This window comes from Haliotis cracherodii, unplaced genomic scaffold (genome assembly GCF_022045235.1).
Source record: "Haliotis cracherodii isolate W230 unplaced genomic scaffold, xgHalCrac1.p SCAF_8, whole genome shotgun sequence".
Classification (NCBI taxonomy): Eukaryota; Metazoa; Mollusca; class Gastropoda; order Lepetellida; family Haliotidae; genus Haliotis; species Haliotis cracherodii.
Window position 1 is genome coordinate 16,343,035 of NW_027266341.1, and position 22,850 is coordinate 16,365,884.

At 40.1% G+C, this 22,850-nt stretch overlaps 1 protein-coding gene across 1 annotated transcript in view; it reads left to right on the forward strand.

Annotated features, from left to right (window-relative positions):
- Positions 1-14,091, forward strand: part of LOC139450050 (sodium- and chloride-dependent GABA transporter 2-like) — a 32,952-nt gene extending 18,861 nt beyond the window's left edge. The window contains exons 5-14 of the mRNA XM_071231684.1: positions 1,160-1,292; positions 1,773-1,907; positions 4,796-4,899; positions 5,369-5,493; positions 7,108-7,220; positions 7,902-8,039; positions 8,450-8,549; positions 10,579-10,679; positions 11,929-12,108; positions 12,470-14,091. Of these exons, the coding sequence (XP_071087785.1) occupies positions 1,160-1,292; positions 1,773-1,907; positions 4,796-4,899; positions 5,369-5,493; positions 7,108-7,220; positions 7,902-8,039; positions 8,450-8,549; positions 10,579-10,679; positions 11,929-12,108; positions 12,470-12,721 (1,381 nt within the window). The 3' untranslated portion in view covers positions 12,722-14,091. The remainder of the gene's footprint in view (positions 1-1,159; positions 1,293-1,772; positions 1,908-4,795; positions 4,900-5,368; positions 5,494-7,107; positions 7,221-7,901; positions 8,040-8,449; positions 8,550-10,578; positions 10,680-11,928; positions 12,109-12,469) is intronic.
- Positions 14,092-22,850: the final 8,759 nt, after the last annotated feature.

Genomic DNA, 22,850 nt, shown 5'->3' on the forward strand with positions numbered 1-22,850 from the left:
CCAAACAAAAGAGTATTACAATTCTACCCTTGGTTTTCTTTCGTTTAAATTATGCAAGATTAAATTTTTTCTCTTTCACGTTTGATTTAAATGCTTTCAACTTGAACTTTTGTAAAATTGTACATTTGTTTCCATGCCTGTTCAAGCTGTTTTCACTAACTACGAGAAAATATATTCTATTCCCTCTGCTTCCCTGCATAGAGTGAGTCATCTAGGATACTGATGTTAGATATTGTCCTATAGTATAATTATCTATGCTGTCGAAACCACCAGCGGCAAATCTTCACCAACGATTTACATGTAAAGGTGGACAGCACATTCTCATCAGGGCCGGTAACTCTGCTCAGAAGTTTACGGGTTTTGATGGGCATATGGATTGTATATATTACTTTTATGAGACTTGAAGAGTGATTTTATAACTTTTTAGGGTGTTTGTGCTACAAGCCTGCACCACCGGCCCAGCTAGTTTGGGGTAAAAAACGTTAGGTTATCTCCCCTTGTGGGAGTAACCGACACGGTTCGTGCTTACAGCTAATGTGCATCGTGCAATACCTTCATGATACAATACATTGTACAAAATTAATCGATTCTTTTTAACAGGTTTGGATTTAAGTTTGTTGGGCATTTAGTATTTATCCAAGTACCGACAATCAATTATCTCCCCTTACAGGCATTGCTTCTGCCCACTTCCTGTATGGGTCGTGGAAGCCATGTTTGGTAGTTGTAGAGAGTGGGGTCACACCATAACACCCGACCAGTTAACGATGGCCGCACTCGGTCCGGGCCCGATGGGAAAGCCCTCCTGGCGCTCCCTGACGGCTGATCGTGACTGGTCGGCTTCCCCATAAGAGGGTGGCTGAATAGGAACCTGTTATAGAGGACTCTTCAACTGTTGCACTATTACTACAAGTCAGCATCTAAACCTACACTTTTGCCTCAGCAATAACATTTGGAGTGCGGTTCAAAACCATCTTCAATCATAAACAGGTAAAATTGTAGGAAAATAATCATCTCCGCAAAAGTAGACTTCAGATTGACGATCTCTCACTCTAAGCCGCCATTTTGAAATAAGGAAAAACTAACCCTGCCCTGTGCATGGAACGCCGTGTCTCATGGGCAGAGTATTTAAATAGCCACTGTAGTGTAGCACTTTCTTCAGGCGCAAAGTCCTGCTTCTCTCCAACGATGTCGGTTCACCTGGCAGGATCAAGTGGGACCTGGCCCTCTGTTTGCTTCTCGCATGGATCGTCGTGTATTTCTGCATATGGAAGGGCATAAAATCCTCCGGAAAGGTGATCACTCACTCGCAGTGAGCGTGTGAAAGCTAGCTCATATTGCCCATACTCTTGTTCAGGTCGTCGGGCTACCTTTAGAATTTGACCTTGACCTACACGAGCTGTGGTGTCGTAGAATAACGGGAAACAGTATAGGACACGCCTCTTCTTCCATTCAATAATTCTCATTTACTATGGCGTGGGTAAGCTCTTCGTGGAATTTGAAACCAGACTTCCATTATTTTTCCCCCTATTGCACTGACAATCAGTTTCAAAAGGTTCACTTTCCTGAAATGGGGAATTTGACTGTAAAGGATGGAAATTAAACTTGTAATCACCTTGTTGTTCCACAGACACCACCAATCTAGAGACTCCATAATCTAAACTATCGTTTCATATATCGAGTCCCTTCCCCAAATGCTAACGTAGTTTATTTTGCAGCAATGATTTTGTAGAATTTCTTGAGAACTGCTCTTTTTTCCTTTCTTCTGTTGCTAGGTTATGTATTTCACTGCAACCAGTCCGTACGTCCTCATGTTGGTGCTGTTGATTCGCGGAGTGACGCTAGAGGGCGCTGTAGATGGTCTGAAATACTATCTGCTTCCTGATTGGAACAGGCTCTTGGACACCCAGGTATGGAACTTTTTGATATTTGTTTGTTTGTTTGTTTGTTTAACGCCGCACTCAGCAATATTCCAGCTATATGACGGCTGTCTGTTCATAATCGAGTCTGAACCAGACAATCCAGTTATTGACATCAAGAGCATCGACCTACGCATTTGGGATACGATGACATGCATTAACCAAGGCGATCTTGACCACTCGATCCCGTCAGTCGCTTCTTATGACAAGCATAGTCGCCTTTTACGGCAAGCATGGGTTGCTGAAGACATATTCTACACGGATCTTCACGGGTCGAACTTCTTAATGAATCATACGGCCACACTGAATATAACAAGTATGACCGATGTCGCTACTTATCACATAAAATTTAGATATTGTAATTATACAACTGAAAACAAATTAAGGACCACGCGATTCTTTCATATAAACTGTAGTTAATCTGTCATGGCATGAAACGATCATTCGTTAACCTTATATAGTATATAACACGTGTATTTGGTATACTATTAAATATCACATTATTTAATTTAAATTACGATTTTTGGATTAAAACAAATATAAATTTCGGATTCCATGTACGTGCTTAAAAGCGAGATTTCCTGGATTCTCCCAACTTCTGACCTTCGTGTATTTAACATTGCTGTTGCATAGTTGTCACGGAAGGGGTGAAAGTGGCGAGTGTGTCGATTTGGTTTTCATGAGACCATTCCGACACCTGGCTGATATATGCGTGTGTTATGTGGTCTTACTTGAACTGCGACAAAAACATGCTTTGTTGCCCTGCCCTGGGGCGGATATAAAGGCCCTATGCTTTAAGCAGTATCTTCTGGTTATCTGTGTCTTGATATGCTAATGTTGTGTTTATCTAACTTTATAAATTCGTTAATTAAATATTCCCACTACAAGTTTCGTCTCGACATTATACATTAGCATTCCCCAAGATGGCAACCGTATTCCTGCAGTTGATCTAGTTCTTAAATCTTATGAGCATGTATTGTAATTTTATGAGATGACTGTCTGCATTAATTGCCACGATAGAGAAAGAGAAATGTTCATTACCGCCAAGAGTACGATCTTGTGGACACTAAGGACGACATATTATGTTGTCACTGTTTTCGATGTTTGTAATAAGGAATATTATATCATTATAAGATTGTAAATATTGCATGGCATCTCATTCCATTGTTCGAAACAAGTTCTGTGTCATGACAATTCTCTCTTCCTCGGGCTATCCAAAATGTGTTTTAATTAACAAAACACCATACGGAAATATTCACAATGATTCCACACAGTGACATCGTTTGTTGAATGTTATCAAATATTATCTCGGCTGAGCCGGTACAATAGGTTTTTTCTTCCGCTTTGCGGTATTGAATGTCTCGCGATTCTGTTTTGTCGTCTGCTGTTCTGCAAACGCAGCAGACGACAACAGCGCGCAGACGATCGGCAATTGACAGTTAGCTCCCGGGAAAGTCGCAGTGGAAATTTCCACTTACAAAAGGGCGGATTTTATGGAAAATACTAAATAGGACGCGGGCAAACTGTGAGATCGATAAAGCCGCGGCAAGAGAAGGTCGGCTGTAGTATGTTCTCCTGTTTGTCACAGATGCTCGAACCTGATAAATATATCCGCTACGATTGTAGTAGATCGATACAATAATCCGTTTTGTTGACAAGACAGTCGGTTACCTCACACAAAAATATCAGGACTACAATTTGCCGGTCTGTACAGATTCAACTGGATTGCTCTGCTCTCAACCGGCAATATCCAACACCGCCGTCTAATCGATCATGTTTGAAGAGAATATGTTGATCGATGCGAAAATCCGTTTAATCTGAGCAGATGTGTTTATATGGATTCAACATCACGGAATGTAGGTTATAAGTCGGGGTACTATTTTAGGCCTTCTTTTCAGATCCGTTGCGAGACATTATAACCCTTTGTAATTGTGACGAAGAGAACATGACAGGTTCTTTTCGTATTGTTACCCTTGATGATGGACTTTACATATATAACAAAGTTGAAGTTTAAAAAGAAACATATTTGACTAAGATTCAGCCAACTCCCAAATCATTCAATTATTAATATTGAGCCCCGTAAAGCTCGATCGTAGTTTTCATTTGAAATGGAACAATCTTAATCCTCAAGGCAAAGAATCCCATTCTTCCTGCCCATTCTGATGACCAGCCCCCCCCCCCCCCCCCTCGAATTGACAAAAGTACTGAAACAAAGAAGGGTTCTCTACACCTACATTTTGAGGGATGGGTTGGTGAACATCAACTCGATCAATGATAATAACATGTAGGACATCTGTCTAGGCTCCAAATGATATACGATGCAAGAGCCATCTGTTTCAGTCACGTATCAGAGAGGAGACGCATCTATGATAAAGAACACCTTATTAATGTTAACACCTGCCGCCATGCGTCCAATAATCATTCACAATCATGCGTTTCGTATATTCAATCAATTAAAATAGAACAGGAATTCTAGAGACGTAATATGATTCTTGGTGCAGGTAACCTTAAAATGGTTTTAACATGCATGCTTGTATCCGTTTGGATGTACTCCTTTTACAAACTAGTTATAGACTGGGCACTCCACTGTGTCATATTTCCATGTAACAGAGGTCACCTTGATATGAAGATCGATATGTCGTTTTAGAAACAGAGATATGGAGACACGATGGATAACGACTTCTGTGTATGTTCTCCAAGTAAACGAGCTAAAACAAACCCTGTAACGATCAATTTCGTGTTATGCAATATTTTATTTTGTAAAACCAAGTTAATTTTCTCCTTATATATATAGTTTTGATACCTTTCAGTTTATACTGTTTATGTTAAAGCTGGTGATATCCTCATTTAACAATGCTATTTTCCTACGGCTATTCCAGGTGTGGGTGGATGCTGGAACGCAGATCTTCTTCTCTTATTCCATCTCTTTGGGAACACTCACTGCTCTGGGGTCCTACAACAAGTTCCACCATAACGCCTGGAGGTGAGTATCTGTTGTAGAAAACGATAACTTATAGTATACCAGGTTAGTAGTTGCGTCCCTAAGCTGCCTCAGGATCATATGCGGGCGGTGGGGTAGCCTAGTGGTTAAAGCGTTCGCTCATCATGCCGAAGGCCCGGGTTCGATTCCCCACATGGGTACAATGTGTGAAGCCCATCTCTGGTGTCCCCCGCCCTAATGTTGCTGGAATATTGCTAAAAACGGCGTAAAACCATGCTCACTCACTCAGGGTTATGTTTTTTTCTTGGTTTGTCATGTAGGACGCTTGTCCTGAACGTCATTGATTGACTGTTGGAGTGTGACCTGTGACAATGTATGCCCTGGCTGATTGTCAGCGTACGCTGCTTTGTCAGGCCCTGAGTCGATTATTTACAGGGCGTGATATCATCAGCAGCAGCAGCATCCTAATCTTCATCTTCATCTACTGACACGGAGTATTTTGTATTTCCAGGGATACTATATGTTTTGCCCTGGTGAACAGCGTGACCAGTTTCCTGGCAGGGTTTGTCATCTTCTCGGTGTTGGGATTCATGGCGTTCAAACAGGGTGTATCTGTCGAAGATGTTGCAGAGTCGGGTACGTCCACTGACGTCTTTTGCGATGCCAGACAATGATAACATATATTTAGCTTTTTACTTGTTTGCTGGGGAACACATTCACTTATCTTTACACAGGTGGAGTCCTCGGAGTGATTTGTGTCCAATACATTAAGTTATATGTTTGAATTTCCTGATGTTATGCAAATAGCGAGAAATTATCTTTGGAAATGCTTGGCCCTGTCGCTAAGGCACCACAATTCACTGTACAGAGTTGCGTCCCTTAAACCTGACAGAAATTTATGATCATTTTTTCGGATCCCAGATTCTCTCTGATTATTACTATTTTTTCTGCACCATACCCGTGCTTGTAGGTTTATACAAAAGAGGTATACGTCTAAGACCTGCATAACCTCGGTCTACCCTCCCACATTTAGCGGACAGGCTGTGCCATGACTGAAATGTTGTTCAAAGCGGCCTTAAATAAAAGTCACTGATTTGTAGCATATACTATGTGTTCATATGTTCATATGACCGTTCACATATTTCAAAAGTGTTGACTTTTTCTTTTCATTTAATAATACGAGAACCGAAAACATGGCGTTTACCGTATGGAAATGAGAACAAAGGCCATGTTGTGTGTCGGATCAATGTTGTTTAATACATCATGGTAATTTTAGAATATATGATTAGAAATACGTGACAGTCTCGTGTGCATAGCGCAACAGCTGCACCTGCTGCAACTGATATTGTGTCTATGATGATATTTTGTTCTCCTACAATCATGTACATATTCCCGAACAAAATTAATAGTTGACACATGCCTCCCCGTTCGCCCTCCTTCGAACAGGTAAAATAACAATCGTTCTTTTTGGTTTACCTCATGCAACCACGCTCGACTTAAATGCTGCAATAAACACGAGTTAATGCAAAATTGTAAACATTTATGTTTGAAAACAAACGAAAAGGCATTTCGATGGCAACAAAGGCGTATGTAATGAACGTCGTTCAGGTGTGTGTCTGTTTATTGCTTTAGATCATATGCAGAGATGACTCGTGGAGTTATTTTAGAATATTTGCAGAAATGAGATCGTTTGGAGGATCGCGGTGCACGTGTTTTCTCATTAGGGAAAATATAACGGTAAATGAGGATTCAACCTACGATAACAGCAGATGAAGGGCATGTAATTAGGAACATCTGCGCAAATATTTTCCCGCCTTTCATTTCATGTTCTCTGACTTTGGCTAATGTTGCTGTAGCTATGTGTTTATGTATATTAGAAACATGCATGGCATGTTTCGTAAATTACAAACAACTTATGATTGCCTGTTTGGCTTGTTTATGCTTTTTCGAGTATTTTACAAATGTGCCCATGATTATTTCAAAATAGTCTAATTTTTGGTACTTAAATTCTGTTTAGAGATTTGTTATTCTTCGTTTTCAATATTAAAAATCGGAAAGTGACTCATTTTATGACTATATCCACCATGTGTTACATACGTGGGTTGAATTCATGACAAACTCACTAGATCTGAGACCCGTGAAGTTCCGGGATAGAAAAGTTAAATAAAATTATCCGTAAATTTTTGAGTTGCTTGCATGTTGAAGATCTGATTATGGACCAAGTATTGAGTCAGCAATTTTATTTCGCAGGTCCTGGTCTTGCGTTCATTGCCTACCCTGAGGCTGTAGCACAGATGCCCGTTGCCCCTCTCTGGTCCTGCCTGTTCTTTGTGATGATCATCCTCCTAGGTCTTGACAGCCAGGTGAGCTTCAGCTTCACAGGACCGGCTTCGTGGTCTGGTGTTGGGAGCGTCCGCCCGGAGAGCGGAATGTCGGGGGTTCGATCCCGGCAGCGTCACACCAAAATCCGTTAAAGGTGGTACTTGTTGTTACCCTGCCTGGCACTCGGCATTAAGGATTAAAACAAGGACTGGAAGGCTCGAAGTCAGTGTGCTAGCACTACAACATCGGCATTAATCCGGACAAGTACAAGCAGCCACACTCACAGTGCATCCATGTCGCTATATAAGTGAAATAATCTTGGACGCGACGTTAAACCCCATTTTACCTCACTTCAGATTCACAGATATTCCATGATCATGGAAAATAAACCTTTCACCGTCTTTTTAGAATTTGATTGTTTTGGTGAAACTCCTTTTACAGAGTTAAGCGCGTGTGTCGGTAGCGTGCCCCTCTATATCAGAGTAAGGTACTAAGATGCTACTGTACCATCCACGTCACACAGTGTCCAGGTTACTAATTATGATTGCAGTTAGGATGAAGAGATTTGAAATGAATATTCAATACAGTTTAAAAACTCTAAACACTTTGTTCAAATATCATGGTGACACTTTTAAGTTCATTGAGACAATTACAAATCAGATGATATACTACATAATTATCTTAAATGTGTCCTAACCAACATCTTGATTTTTTTTGTACAGTTTGTTGGCGTGGAAGGCTTTGTCACCGCCGTGGTTGATATGTTCCCGCATTTCCTGAGGCAGGGGCACAGGAGAGAGATATTCATCGCCTGTGTGTGTACAATGTCCTTCTTCATCGGACTCTCCATGGTCACTGAGGTACGTACCAGCTTCCGCATACCCCCAGCTTAATCCTGTCATTCATCCAGTTCCCAAGATAAAATGTTTACTAAAATTTATTTCAGGTTAATTCAACAAGACATTGAAACTTCCCGAGTTAATTCAAAAACATAAAGGCCCATTTAAAACAGTTTTTTATTTGGCATCTAATTAATCCATCTCCAAAAAACAATTCCAAACAGTTGTTTCTCGAATTCCAAATTACATTTTCGGTTGAAACAAATTAATATAAGGCGATGCATTCGCCAGATTTCATGATTGAAAAATTGACATTTGAATAAAAAAAGGGGTGGTATATGATACTGTTCAACATGATTTATCTGCTCTGGAACGTCCAGTATTTCAGCCCTCTTAATACTGACTGACCCATGATACCCGCACCTTTGCAGGGCGGGATGTATGTCTTTCAGTTGTTCGACTACTACTCAGCCAGCAGAATTGTGCTCGTTGTGGCTTTCTTCGAGTGCATCGTGGTCGCTTATATTTACGGTATGTTGAACAGGCAGGTACAGGTTGTATGTCCTACCCGACTTAGGGCTGCTCCCATGACCGGAAGGAAACACGGGATGCGCCCTCTGCCGGACAGTTACTTCCCCTTGCGTGATGCTTATCCCAATCTGAGCATGCGCATTTCCAGAGATAGAGTGTGCCTGAGTAAACGTAGGAAACATTCAACGTAAGATGCCCACTAGAGCCGTCAGGCTTAGAAGAACACGTAATCACCATGGCAACCATTGTTCACAAAGATCCGCCATTGATGTGCCCAAGGCCTTGATGTTCCCGGGAGTCAGATGAGGGATGTGTTAGACGGAGGGATACCATCAAACGCCGGCTTTGTAGAACCTTCCAACTAGCACCATGGCCTTCTCACTCTGAACGCTCGGGGCCTCCCAGACCCTCCCCTCCCTTCCCCTCCCCCACATTTGACTGAAATGCACAAGAAGCACCTCTGAAATGTTCAAATCTTCACACCGAATTCCTTCTGGAAATCTCGTTAAAAACCTCATTGGTTTATTCACTTGATGCGGGTAATATTATGGTTCTGCGGAAACGTTTGGTACGTATTTGTACAAAGTTAAGAAGGACTTCTGTGAAGAAAACGGACATTTTTGAAGTGGTAATTCCTGTTTTCGTAGGCTCTGGAAATGCTCATCAGTGCAGTTACTAAAGGGAGACATTGTACATCACGTGTATCTAGAGAGATTTATTCAATTCTTGTCCATCGCTGAAGTGCCATACAATGTTCTATGTGCATGTACAGTAGTCCTAGTAATTTTAATGCAACTTGATCCTCGTTGGGAGACCATTTCAAAATTTCACTTAACACATCATAATTAGTTTTTCTTAATGCATTTGGAGACGGAAAAGGATTCTGATTGAGAAGCGGTGTATTTAATGTAACACATGTTCGAAATTTATCAGTGTTATTTTTTTTTGTGGTTGGTTTAATTGACTTTTACAAGTAGTATGGAAACTTGTTCGGAACAAAAGCTGATTCTAGAGGCTTAAAAATGTATGGGAGAAAGTTTTGAACAAAAGGATTCTGGATTATGACAGTATAGTTTGAATCATGACAGTTCGCAGTCATGATAATCTCATTCTCGGTCCTTCTCCAAACTCATTCGGTTTTGGCCAACACACTTCCTTATCTTAATAACACTCTAAATCCCGGAAAGGTCTTCATGACATCACTGATTTAACATTTAACAATCATGATAAGAAACATTACCCTTCTCCATCATCTCAACCTGGTCCATGAGGAAAGAGACATTAAACAGAGATTTGGGAGCCCAATTTTCAACAATCAGTCACACTGTTCTAGGACGTACCCCCTGGCATGGAAGTATTAATTCAACATAAATGTTGATTTCTGACAACATAGTTCGCATTTTTCGCATTTTCGCATTTTGATGTACATCCTTGTGAATACCCATACGCGATCGCATTCATTTCGCATTGTAATGTATTTTGGTTATTTAGAAACGTCAATAAAGCATAAAGTCATTGTTTGCAGTGACTCAGGACTGGTTTAGTGTTTCGAATAAGGAGATCGGCTTAGATCTCCAAAGCAACGAAATTTGTCATCAAAATCCACGTTTTTGTATTTCAGGAATTTTTTATATAAAATGTAAACAAATGGTAGCCACGAGCTTTGTATGTTTGCTTTTGTGTTGATATTGCTGTTCTAGAGTTGTGTCTCAGTTTAAGTATATTTGCATGGACTACACATTTTTTGTTTGACTAATTGTTTTTTTCTTGGTTTTAACAGTCTCTGTTTAATTTACCTACACGTTTCACAACATAACGCGCTCTATATTTCCACGGATTTCCTTTCATCTGATCATGCCCACTAATTTGAATATTGGTACAATTTTTTCTAACCAAACCAACGCGAAAATACGCAGCATTGCTGGATCGTATTGTAACGTACGTGTCCTCCCCTAGAGTAATATACTACGCCCGCGGGTTTTACCGCCGTGACATTGAAGTTTCATATTCTAATTTTTCGTTTTTACAGGAGTGAACAGGTTTTATGATAACCTTCAGATGATGTTGGGCTTTTACCTGAACCCCTTTATGAAAATCTGCTGGATGTTCCTGACTCCGGCCTTTACTCTGGTAAGTCTGCTAGATAGTGGAAGGTAGCCTAGTGGTTAAAGTGTTCGCTCGTCACACCGAACGCCCGGGTTCGATTCCCCACATGGGTACCCTGTGTCGAGCCTATTTCTGGTCTGACCCGTGAAGATCCGGAGTAGAATAGGTCTTCAACCCATGCTTGTCGAAAGAGGCGACTAACGGGATTGGGTGGTCAGGCTCGCTGACTTGGTTGATGCACGTCATCGCATCCAAATTGCGTTGATCGATGGTCATGATGTCAATCACTTGATTGTCTGGTCCAGATGTGATTATTTACAATACGCCGTGATGTAGCTGGAATGTTGTTGAGTGCGGCGTTAAACAACAAACAAATGAATAATGAATATTTCTGGTGTGATATTGCTGGAATATTGCTACGAGAGTGGTAAAATCATACGCATTGTGTGCAAGGTGAAAATTGGGATCCGGAACAGTGACACATTAAAGGCAAATTGTCAGCAGTGTCATTGTTATAATGTTTAACATAACAAGAAGTGTGGCGGGACAATGAAATTTCTGGCTTCAGTGATGTTGAACTGTACCATTGTCCTTTCTTGGTGCGACCTTCATTAATTATTGAAATATCCGACATGTATATGTATCAAGGATGATTATATCACACCAGGGGGCACGGGTGGTCCAGTCGTCTAAGGCGCCGCGATTCGCTATGCAGAGTTGCGTCCCTTGGGCACCCCAGAAACCTATGATTATAGGTTCGAATCCCGGTTCGCCCCGATTATGTTTCTAGGTTTGTCAGCACCATACCCGTGCTCGTGGGTTTCACCGAAGTGGTAAACGTCTGAGACCTGCATCGCTTCGGGCTTTCCTCCCACAATAAGCTGAAACGCCGTGATATAACTGGAATACTGTTAAAAGCGGCTTTAAACCCAACTCACTCACTCACACTGTATCACACCAATGATTGTAACAGCCTCAGAACCGGATAGTCACTGCAGTGATTCCTGGGTAGAATAAGTCCCCACACCCCATGCTTGTAACAGCAGACTATAACGTGGGTGCACAACGTTTGGCATGGCAGATGGTGGGCACCGATCGTTGCTCATACTATCAACCACTTGTTTGTCTGGCAAAAGGGCCGCCTTGATTTAGGTGGAATGGTGCTGATACATGTATTTGAGAAAACATTCACACGCTCGTTGTCTCGGTGTTCTGGTAGCGTCATGACAAAGCATAAACATGTACTAATATCATGTTAATTTCTGATATTCAGGTGATTTTCATCATGGGTGCTATCACGTATTCGGAGTTGATCTACGAAAGGAAGACCGTCAATTACGTCTACCCCAACTGGGCGATCTCAGTCGGCTGGATGATGGCTTCATCATCTATCGTCTTCATCCCCGGGGTCATGATCTTCAAACTTGTCACAGCCAAGGGAACGTTTATGGAGGTACGAACTAAGAGGACACTGAAACCTTACTAAACTAAACACCCGTGAAGATCCGGGGTATAATACGTCTACAGCAACCCATGCTTGCCATAAAAAGCGACCATGCTTGTGGTAAGAGGCGACTAACGGGATCGTGTGGTCAAGCTGCTGACTTGGTTGATGCATATCCTCGTATCTCGATAGCGCAGATCGATGCTCATGATGTTAATCATTGGGTTGTCTGGTCCAAACTCGATTATTCACAGATCATCGTCTTACAGCTGGAATATTGCTGAGTGCGACGTTAAACAATCTAACTAACTAACACTATGACACTGGTCGTCATGGGATCAACATTTAATATTATTCATATTTCTTGCAGAGATTAGTCACTCTGACGAGACCCAGACTAAGGAGGTACCAGATTCGTGAGAATGAAGATCTTGCCAAAATCGAAATTATCGATGACATTTACCAAAACACCAACAATGTGAGTTCTAGCATCGCTGGAGATCAGATACAGGTGACGATGAGCCTTTTAAAGACGTCCACAGGAACCGACGATTGTGAGAAAAACCCAAGTCTGTTTGGTTCCAGGACAGTCACAGACTCTAGTCCTGCGATACAGAGCTAATATTCAAAAGTGATAGCACGTGTTACAAACTCATGATTGATGACGTCATGCATGACGTCACATCCGCCGGTGGTGTAGACAGCTTAGGTACTCATTGCCATTATGAATAACAATTCCTGTTCAACACCTGTCAACAAGCTAGATCATTATTTGACAAAGGCTTTCTGTGCTTTCAAAGTACTATCACACTGCAACGAAGTTCATTGAAAGAGGAGAATTTGGAAAAAATGAAGTTGCCAAAATGTTATGAGGCAAAACAACCGTGACCTTAAACTTGTTAATTTTTAATGCAGAAATATTGTAATATTTACCCTTGCTGGCTGTACGTAATTCTGCTTGTATATGCAAATATTGTAAATATTTATTGCTGAAACAATCAGGTATTCCGATCCAATTAGAAGAAAAAAACCCAGCTTGGCAGGTGTTAGCCAGTCTAGCTATTTGTTTCCTAACGAAGGAGGCTGTTTCCTGACACAGGAGAAACAACTTCTCACAGACGCTAGCTAGTCGCTCTGCTATTCCAGTGTGACTGGTAGGTCATCATCCACCGGCCACCCATGTATTATGACACCGCCGTCAACTAGTCTTTAATGTCACGTGGGGTAAAATTTGGGAACCACGTGATAAGCTGCATACATGAATATTCATAAGATCGACTCTACGTCACCATGACATTGCAGCTAAGTTCGCCAAAGAGAGACAACTCGGGCGAGACTTTTTGGGAGATACAAATTATTGAATTTGGCTGTAAATTTTGTACAAAGTATTCATGTCGATGTTTTTTATTTTGTAAAAAATGAAGGATTTATTTAAAAGCAAAAGTTCGATTTGGAACGATGTGATATCACTGGGAAACTAGATGCATGTAGAGTTGCAATACATTTGAATTCAGCGTTCTTCATTGTTAATATCATCTAAACCTAACGAGTTTTACTGTCTTTGTATCATCTAGACTACCGTGTTCATCAATGTTTGACCAATTGTCTCAGATTTGGAACCTAGTACTCGGCTACCTACAAAGAAGACATTTGAACACAGATGTAATGCAGGCGCATATCAGTTTCACGAGGGCAAAACAGGACATTTTTATACCGTTGTTATTGTTGAAACGAACAAAGATTTTATTTTTCTTTAAAATGTTTCGGACATTTGATCTGAAGTTCAACCCTAGCAAAGGTTTGTAGCATAACTAAACGAGGAATACACTTTCAGGCTTCAAAATTTAAAGCGATACATTCTCATTAATTTACTATTTTTGCATTTTTAGACTTTTCTAGAATGAACAAACGAAACAAACATCTGGAGAGTGATATATTTTAGCTTTTCTTTTTACGAATGTGACTGTTTTATTTGATAAAAAGTTGAACTTTAATGCTTTCTGTGTTTTTATTTACTCAACACGCAAAAAGTGTGCGGAATTCGGGGGCACACATCGCCATTTACTAACGTATTATGTATCTGCGATATCAACCATATTCAAAACATTGGTCTCTCGGTTTACTGATAACTTCAGAGCATAAATCAACGGAGGTAGTGATGAAAGTTAAATGTACAGAATTTCCACGCCCTAACTTGGGATGTCACACAAGGTAGGACAGTGTCAATATACACTGCCACATAAACAGACAGGGATAGTAGGGCAGTGTCAATATAAACTACCACCTAAACAGACAGGGATAGTAGGGCAGTGTCAATATTAAGTATCAAGGATAGTAGAGCAGTGTCAATACAAAGTACCAAGGACAGTAGGACAGTGTCAATACAAAGTTCCAAGGACAGTAGGACAGTGTCAATACAAAGTTCCAAGGACAGTAGGACAGTGTCAATACAAAGTACCAAGGACAGTAGGACAGTGTCAATACAAAGTTCCAATGATAGTAGGACAGTGTCAATATACACTACCAAGGACAGTAGGACAGTGTCAATATACACTACCAAGGACAGTGTCAATATAAAGTACCAATGATAGGAGGACAGTGTCAATATACACTACCAAGGACAGTGTCAATATATAGTACCAATGATAGGACAGTGACAATATATAGTACCAATGATAGTAGGACAGTGTCAATATATAGTACCAATGATAGTAGGACAGTGTCAGTATATACACTACCAAGAACAGTAGGACAGTGTCAATATAAAGTACCATTGATAGTAGGACAGTCTCAATATATACTACCAAGGACAGCAGGACAGTCTCAATATAAAGTACCAAGGATAGTTGGACAGTGACAAGATAAAATGCCACACAAACAAATAGGGACTGTAGGGCAGTGTCAATTCAAAGTATCAAGTAAAGGAGGGCAGTGTCAATATACACTACGAGATAAACAACAGGGATAGTGGGGCAGCGTCAGTATACAATCCACATAAACAGACAGGGACAGTAGAGCAGTGTCAATATGAAGTACCAAGGAGAGTAGGGCAGTGTCGATATACAATCCACATAAACAGACAGGGACAGTAGAGCAGTGTCAATATGAAGTACCAAGGATAGTAGGACAGTGACAATATATAGTACCAATGATAGTAGGACAGTGTCAATACAAAGTACCAATGATAGGACAGTGTCAATATACACTACCAAGGACAGTGTCAATATAAAGTACCAAGGACAGTAGGACAGTGTCAATACAAAGTACCAAGGACAGTAGGAGAGTGTCGATATACACTACCAAGGACAGTAGGACAGTGTCCATATACACTACCAAGGACAGTAGGACAGTGTCAATATATAGTACCAATGATAGTAGGACAGTGTCAATATAAAGTACCAATGATAGGAGGACAGTGTCAATACAAAGTACCAATGATAGGACAGTGCCAATATACACTACCAAGGACAGCAGGACAGTCTCAATATAAAGTACCAAAGATAGTAGGACAGTGTCAATATACACTACCACATAAACAGACAAGAATAGTAGGACAGTGACAAGATAAAATGCCACACAAACAAATAGGGACTGTAGAGCCGTGTCAATTCAAAGTATAGGAGGGCAGTGTCAGTATACACCACGAGATAAACAACAGGGATAGTGGGGCAGCGTCAGTATACAATCCACATAAACAGACAGGGACAGTAGAGCAGTGTCAATATGAAGTACCAAGGATAGTAGGACAGTGACAATATATAGTACCAATGATAGTAGGACAGTGTCAATATATAGTACCAATGATAGTAGGAAAGTGTCAATATATGGTACCAATGATAGTAGGACAGTGTCAATATATAGCACCAATGATAGTAGGACAGTGTCAATATACACTACCAAGCACAGAAGGACAGTGTCAATATAAAGTACCATTGATAGTAGGACAGTGTCAATACAAAGTACAAATGATAGTAGGACAGTGTCAATATATAGTACCAATGATAGTAGGACAGTGTCAATACACACTACCAAGGACAGGAGGACAGTGTCAATATAAAGTATCGATGACAATAGGACAGTGTCTACATAAAGTACCAATGATAGTAGGACAGCGTCAATATACACTACCACATAAACAGACAATGGTAGTAGGACAGCGTCAATATACACTACCACGGCTAGTAGGGCAGTGTCAATACAAAGTACAAATGATAGTAGGACAGTGTCAATATACACTACCACGGATAGTAGGACAGTGTCAATATACACTACCACGGCTAGCAGGGCAGTGTCAATACAAAGTACAAATGATAGTAGGACAGTGTCAATATACACTACCGCGGATAGTAGGGCAGTATCAATATACACTACACTATAAAGTACCAATGATAGTAGGACAGTGTCAATATATAGTACCAATGATAGTAGGACAGTGTCAATACACACTACCAAGGACAGGAGGACAGTGTCAATATAAAGTATCGATGACAATAGGACAGTGTCAATAGAAAGTACCAGTGATAGTAGGACAGTGTCAATATACAGTACCAGTGATAGCAGGACAGTGTCAATATACAGTACCAGTGATAGCAGGACAGTGTCAATATACACTACCAAGGACAGTAGGACAGTGTGAATATAAAGTATCGATGACAGTAGGACAGTTTCAATATAAAGTACCGATGACAGTGGGACATTGTCAATATAAAGTACCATTGATAGTTGGACAGTGTCAATATACATGTACACTACCAAGGATAGTAGGACAGTGTCAATATTAAGTACCAAGCAAAGTAGGACAGTGTCAATGTACACTGCCACATAAACAGACAAGGATAGTAGGACAGTGTCAATATACACTACCAAGGATAGTAGGACAGTGACAAGATAAAATGCCACAGAAACAAACAGGGACTGTAGAGCAGTGTATATATACACTACCGCATTATCGGACAAGGACAGTAGGGCAGTGTCAATATACACTACCAAGGACAGTAGGACAGTGACAAGATTAAATGCCACACAAACAAACAGTGACTGTAGAGCAGTGTCAATATACACTACCGCATTATCGGACAAGGACAGTAGGACAGTGTTAATACAAAGTATCAAGTAAAGGAGGGCAGTGTCAATATACACTTCTGCATTATCGGACAAGGACAGTAGGACAGTGTTAATACAAAGTATCAAGTAAAGGAGGGCAGTGTCAATATACACTTCTGCATTATCGGACAAGGACAGTAGGACAGTGTTAATACAAAGTATCAAGTAAAGGAGGGCAGTGTCGATATACGCTACCAGATAAACAACAGGGATAGTGGGGCAGCGTCAATATACAATCCACATAAACAGACAAGGACAGTAGAGCAGTGTCAATACAAAGTATCAAGTATAGGAGGGCAGTGTCAATATACGCTACCAGATAAACAAATAGGGACTGTAGAGCCGTGTCAATATACACTACCGCATAAACAGACAAGGACAGTAGAGCAGTGTCAATACAAAGTATCAAGTATAGGAGGGCAGTGTCGATATACGCTACCAGATAAACAACAGGGATAGTGAGGCAGCGTCAATATACAATCCACATAAACAGACAAGGACAGTAGAGCAGTGTCAATACAAAGTATCAAGTATAGGAGGGCAGTGTCAATATACGCTACCAGATAAACAAATAGGGACTGTAGAGCCGTGTCAATATACACTACCGCATAAACAGACAAGGACAGTAGAGCAGTGTCAATACAAAGTATCAAGTATAGGAGGGCAGTGTCGATATACGCTACCAGATAAACAACAGGGATAGTGGGGCAGCGTCAGTATACAATCCACATAAACAGACAGGGACAGTAGAGCAGTGTCAATATGAAGTACCAAGGAGAGTAGGGCAGTGTCAATATACACTACCACATAAACAAACAAGGACAGTAGAGCAGTATCCATATGAAGTACCAAAGATAGTAGGACAGTGTCAATATACAGTATCAAGGATAGTCGGACAGTGTCAGTATATCATACCAATGACAGTAGTGCAGTTTTGTCTGTACAATAGTGTATAGAGTGACAGACACAGTAGGTCAGTGTATCCATGCACTACCGCATAAACAGATAGGGACAGTAGGTCAGTATATATGCACTTACGTATAATGCGCCAAGGTTAGTAGGTCAAATTTTCCAAACACTGCCTGTGGTCTTATAAAACTAGCGTCATGCCTTGCAGTGTATTCAATCATCAGCTTTTGCCCTAGTATCGATCGCCCTCTTGAACGTACTGTGTCCACAGTTCCTATTCTCTAACGTAATAAGGCCATTCTCGGGAAATGTTCTTACACAAATATCTTCAGTGTCAGTCTCTTAGTAACAAATCCCTGTTGGACGATTTTCTCATTTGGGTGACTTATTTATTAACCTGATGTTGTGTAGACAGTATGTCTTGTGCCTGGATGACATACTTAATGCCAAGTCACCACGATACATTACTCTAATACTGTAAAGTCTCAATATACACTGAGGACATCGCGTGTATCAGAGTATTTACGTCATCGTCCAGCATCGCTGACATGTCATGAAATTCTTACAGAGAACATCACGTCTACATTGACATTCAGTTTGATTAAAGACGTAGATGGATAGTATCTGTATACGTCTTTGATTCTCTCTCTATATATATAAGTCTACATTCGCATCCTGAAATATAAATTGAATGCATTATTGGATTACATTAAAGTCAGAAATGGAACATGTCGGACTAGTTTCATCGACTGATTTATCACAGAGGGAAATTCACGAAATGTGAAGTCTAGGTCACGTTTTGTGGCAAAAATGCGCGATCCTTAGATCATGTAGAGTTAAAATGTCACAGGAAACAAATCTCTGAGATTGTTTACAGTATTGAAGGTTTTTCAACGATTACTTGGGTTTACTGTATTGAAGGATTATAAATGATTACTTGGGTTTACAGTATTGAAGGTTTTTCAATGACTACTTGAATTTACTGTATTGGAGGTTTCTCAATGACTACTTGGGTTTAGTGTATTGGAGGTTTTCAATGATTACTTACGTTTACTGTATATTGAGGTTTCTCAATGATTTATTGTGTTTACTGTATTGAAGGTTTCTCAATGACTACTTGGGTTTACTATATTGAAGGTTTCTCAATAACTACTTGAGTTTACTGTATTGAGGTTTTTCAAAGACTACTTGAGTTTACTGTATTGGGGGTTTCTCAATGACTACTTGGGTTTACTGTATTGAAGGTTTCTCAATGACTACTTGAGTTTACTGTGTTGAAGGTTTCTCAATGGTTACTTGGGTGTATTGTATTGAAGGTTTTTCAATGATTACTTGGGTTAACTGTATTGAAGGTTTTTCAATGACTACTTGAGTTTACTGTATTGGAGGTTTCGCAATGACTACTTGGGTTTAGTGTATTGGAGGTTTTCAATGATTACTTACGTTTACTGTATTGGAGGTTTCTCAATGATTTATTGTGTTTACTGTATTGAAGGTTTCTCAATGACTACTTGGGTTTACTGTATTGAAGGTTTCTCAATGACTACTTGAGTTTACTGTATTGAAGGTTTCTCAATGATTACTTGGGTTTACTGTAATGAAGGTTTCTCAATGACTACTTGAGTTTACTGTATTGAAGGTTTTTCAATGATTACTTGGGTTTACTGTATTGAAGGTTTCTCAGTCATTACTTGGGTTTACTGTATTGAAGGTTTTTCAATGATTATTTTGGTTTACAGTATTGAAGGTTTTTGAATAATTACTTGGGTTTACTGTATTGAAGGTTTTTCAATGATTACTTGGGTTCACGGTATTGGAGCTTTCTCAGTTATTACTTGGGTTTACTGTATTGAAGGTTTCTCAATGATTACTTGGGTGTATTATTTTAAAGGTTTTTCAATGATTACTTGGGTTAACTGTATTGAAGGTTTTTCAATGACTACTTGAGTTTACTGTATTGAAGGTTTTTCAATGATTACTTGGGTTAACGGTGTTGGAGGTTTCTCAGATTTTACTTGGGTTTTCTGTATTGAAGGTTTTTCAATGATTATTTTGGTTTACAGTATTGAAGGTTTTTCAATGATTACTTGGGTTCACGGTATTGGAGGTTTCTCAGTTATTACTTGGGTTTACTGTATTGGAGGTTTCTCAATGGTTACTTGGGTGTATTGTATTGAAGGTTTTTCAATGATTACTTGGGTTAACTGTATTGAAGGTTTTTCAATGACTACTTGAATTTACTGTATTGGAGGTTTCTCAATGACTACTTGGGTTTAGTGTATTGGAGGTTTTCAATGATTACTTACGTTTACTGTATATTGAGGTTTCTCAATGATTTATTGTGTTTACTGTATTGAAGGTTTCTCAATGACTACTTGGGTTTACTATATTGAAGGTTTCTCAATAACTACTTGAGTTTACTGTATTGAGGTTTTTCAAAGACTACTTGAGTTTACTGTATTGGGGGTTTCTCAATGACTACTTGGGTTTACTGTATTGAAGGTTTCTCAATGACTACTTGAGTTTACTGTGTTGAAGGTTTCTCAATGGTTACTTGGGTGTATTGTATTGAAGGTTTTTCAATGATTACTTGGGTTAACTGTATTGAAGGTTTTTCAATGACTACTTGAGTTTACTGTATTGGAGGTTTCGCAATGACTACTTGGGTTTAGTGTATTGGAGGTTTTCAATGATTACTTACGTTTACTGTATTGGAGGTTTCTCAATGATTTATTGTGTTTACTGTATTGAAGGTTTCTCAATGACTACTTGGGTTTACTGTATTGAAGGTTTCTCAATGACTACTTGAGTTTACTGTATTGAAGGTTTCTCAATGATTACTTGGGTTTACTGTAATGAAGGTTTCTCAATGACTACTTGAGTTTACTGTATTGAAGGTTTCTCAATGATTACTTGAGTTTACTGTATTGGGGGTTTCTCAATGACTACTTGGGTTTACTGTATTGGAGGTTTCTCAATGACTACTTGGGTTTACTGTATTGGAGGTTTTCAATGATTACTTGGGTTTACTGTATTGAAGGTTTGGATTTACTGTGTTTACTGTATTGAAGGTTTTTCAATGATTAGTTTGGTTTACTGTATTGAAGGTTTGTCCATAATTGGTTGTCTTCATATCGCAAGTTTTCCCTTTGTTTTTTATCTTCTGTGACATGTTGTAATCCCAAATGGGCTGTTGCATATTGACAGCCCTAACACTTACCAATTCAACACACGAGAGACTGAAAATTTTAAGACGCTAAGTCATTTGACTGTTCATTTCGGCGAACATAGAAATAATAATTAAAATTCACCACGAAATTATTACTTGGACAAAAATAACAATGGGGACTGTCTGAAAGTCGGATCGGATCTCAGAATATTGAAACGAAAAGCGAGTATCCGGATAATTTATGCGAGTACCGACCCTTACCTTGACGTAGGACGCTACGGATGGAGTTGGTGCATACTTCTGTGTTCCTGGTAAAGTACGAATTGTTGAGAGAGTAATGTTTGGATGTAAAAACGCATAACATTTCAGCATTTTCATCAGAACGTTGGATTTCTGTTGTGAGATTCGCCAATGAAGTAGTCGCTTGAGACCGGCGTCATGCTCAACTCTCCTGACTGAAACAGCGTGGTCTAACTGCAGACTTTACAAATCAGCCGTAGACGAAACCCATTTGCCGTCTAAGGCACCGAACTTCACTGTGAAGAGTTATGTCCCTTAGGCGTGCCAGAAACCTGTGTTCGCCCTGATCATGCTTTTCAGGTTTGTCACAACTACTGTATATGCCTGCTCGTGGATAACACCAAGTGTTAAACGCCTTAGGCCTTCAGACCTTCCGCATGCATCAAGCTGACATGCCGTTACGTTTTTTCAACTTTAATTGCATATCCCAGCCAGCAACGCTGTTTCATTATGTGTGTGAAAACAGTGGTCCAGCGAGCTAACTGTTGAGTGAAACATGTCATTCATAAATCAAAGTTATATATAAAAATGACATACATATTTTTACACCACAGTAAGATTTATTCCTTTTTTAAAACGTTTACAAGCCACTGGCATCAAAGCTAGGCCGTTTTGCTGAAGAGCGCGGTAGCCGTGGTTTGTAGTTAAAGAGTCCAAGGTAGGGCGGGACAACATAGTGAGTGAGTGAGATTTAACGCAGCTTTTAACATTATTACAATTTTATTACAGCGTGTCAGCTTCATGTGGGAAGAAAGCCCGAAGTGATTAAGTTCCCAGACGTATACCATTTCGGTGAAACCTTCGACCACAGGTATGGTGCTGAAAAACCTAGAAACATAATCTGTGCGAACCCGGATACGAACCTACAATCATAGGTTTCTGGCGTGCCCAAGGGACGCAACTCTGCACAGCAAATCGCGGCGTCTTAAAGGACTGGGCCACCTGTGCCCCTCGGCACAACATAGAAATAGCTAGCTGTCCGACATGACCGTACAGAAGAAATCGAGCTTCATGAACATACTTCATATCATTGGAAAGGAGACGGTCGGGTAGCCTGGTGGTTAAAGCGTTCACTCGTCGCGCCGAAGAGCCGGATTCGATTCCCGACATGGGTACAATGTGTGAAGCCCATGTCTGGTGTCCCCCACCCTGATATTGCTGGAATATTGCTAAAAGCGGTGTAAAACCATACTCACTCACTTATTCATTGGAAAGCTCTGGATGTGACGTACTCATCTAAGTGATGTCTCCGTTTGTATTTGTGGCCATT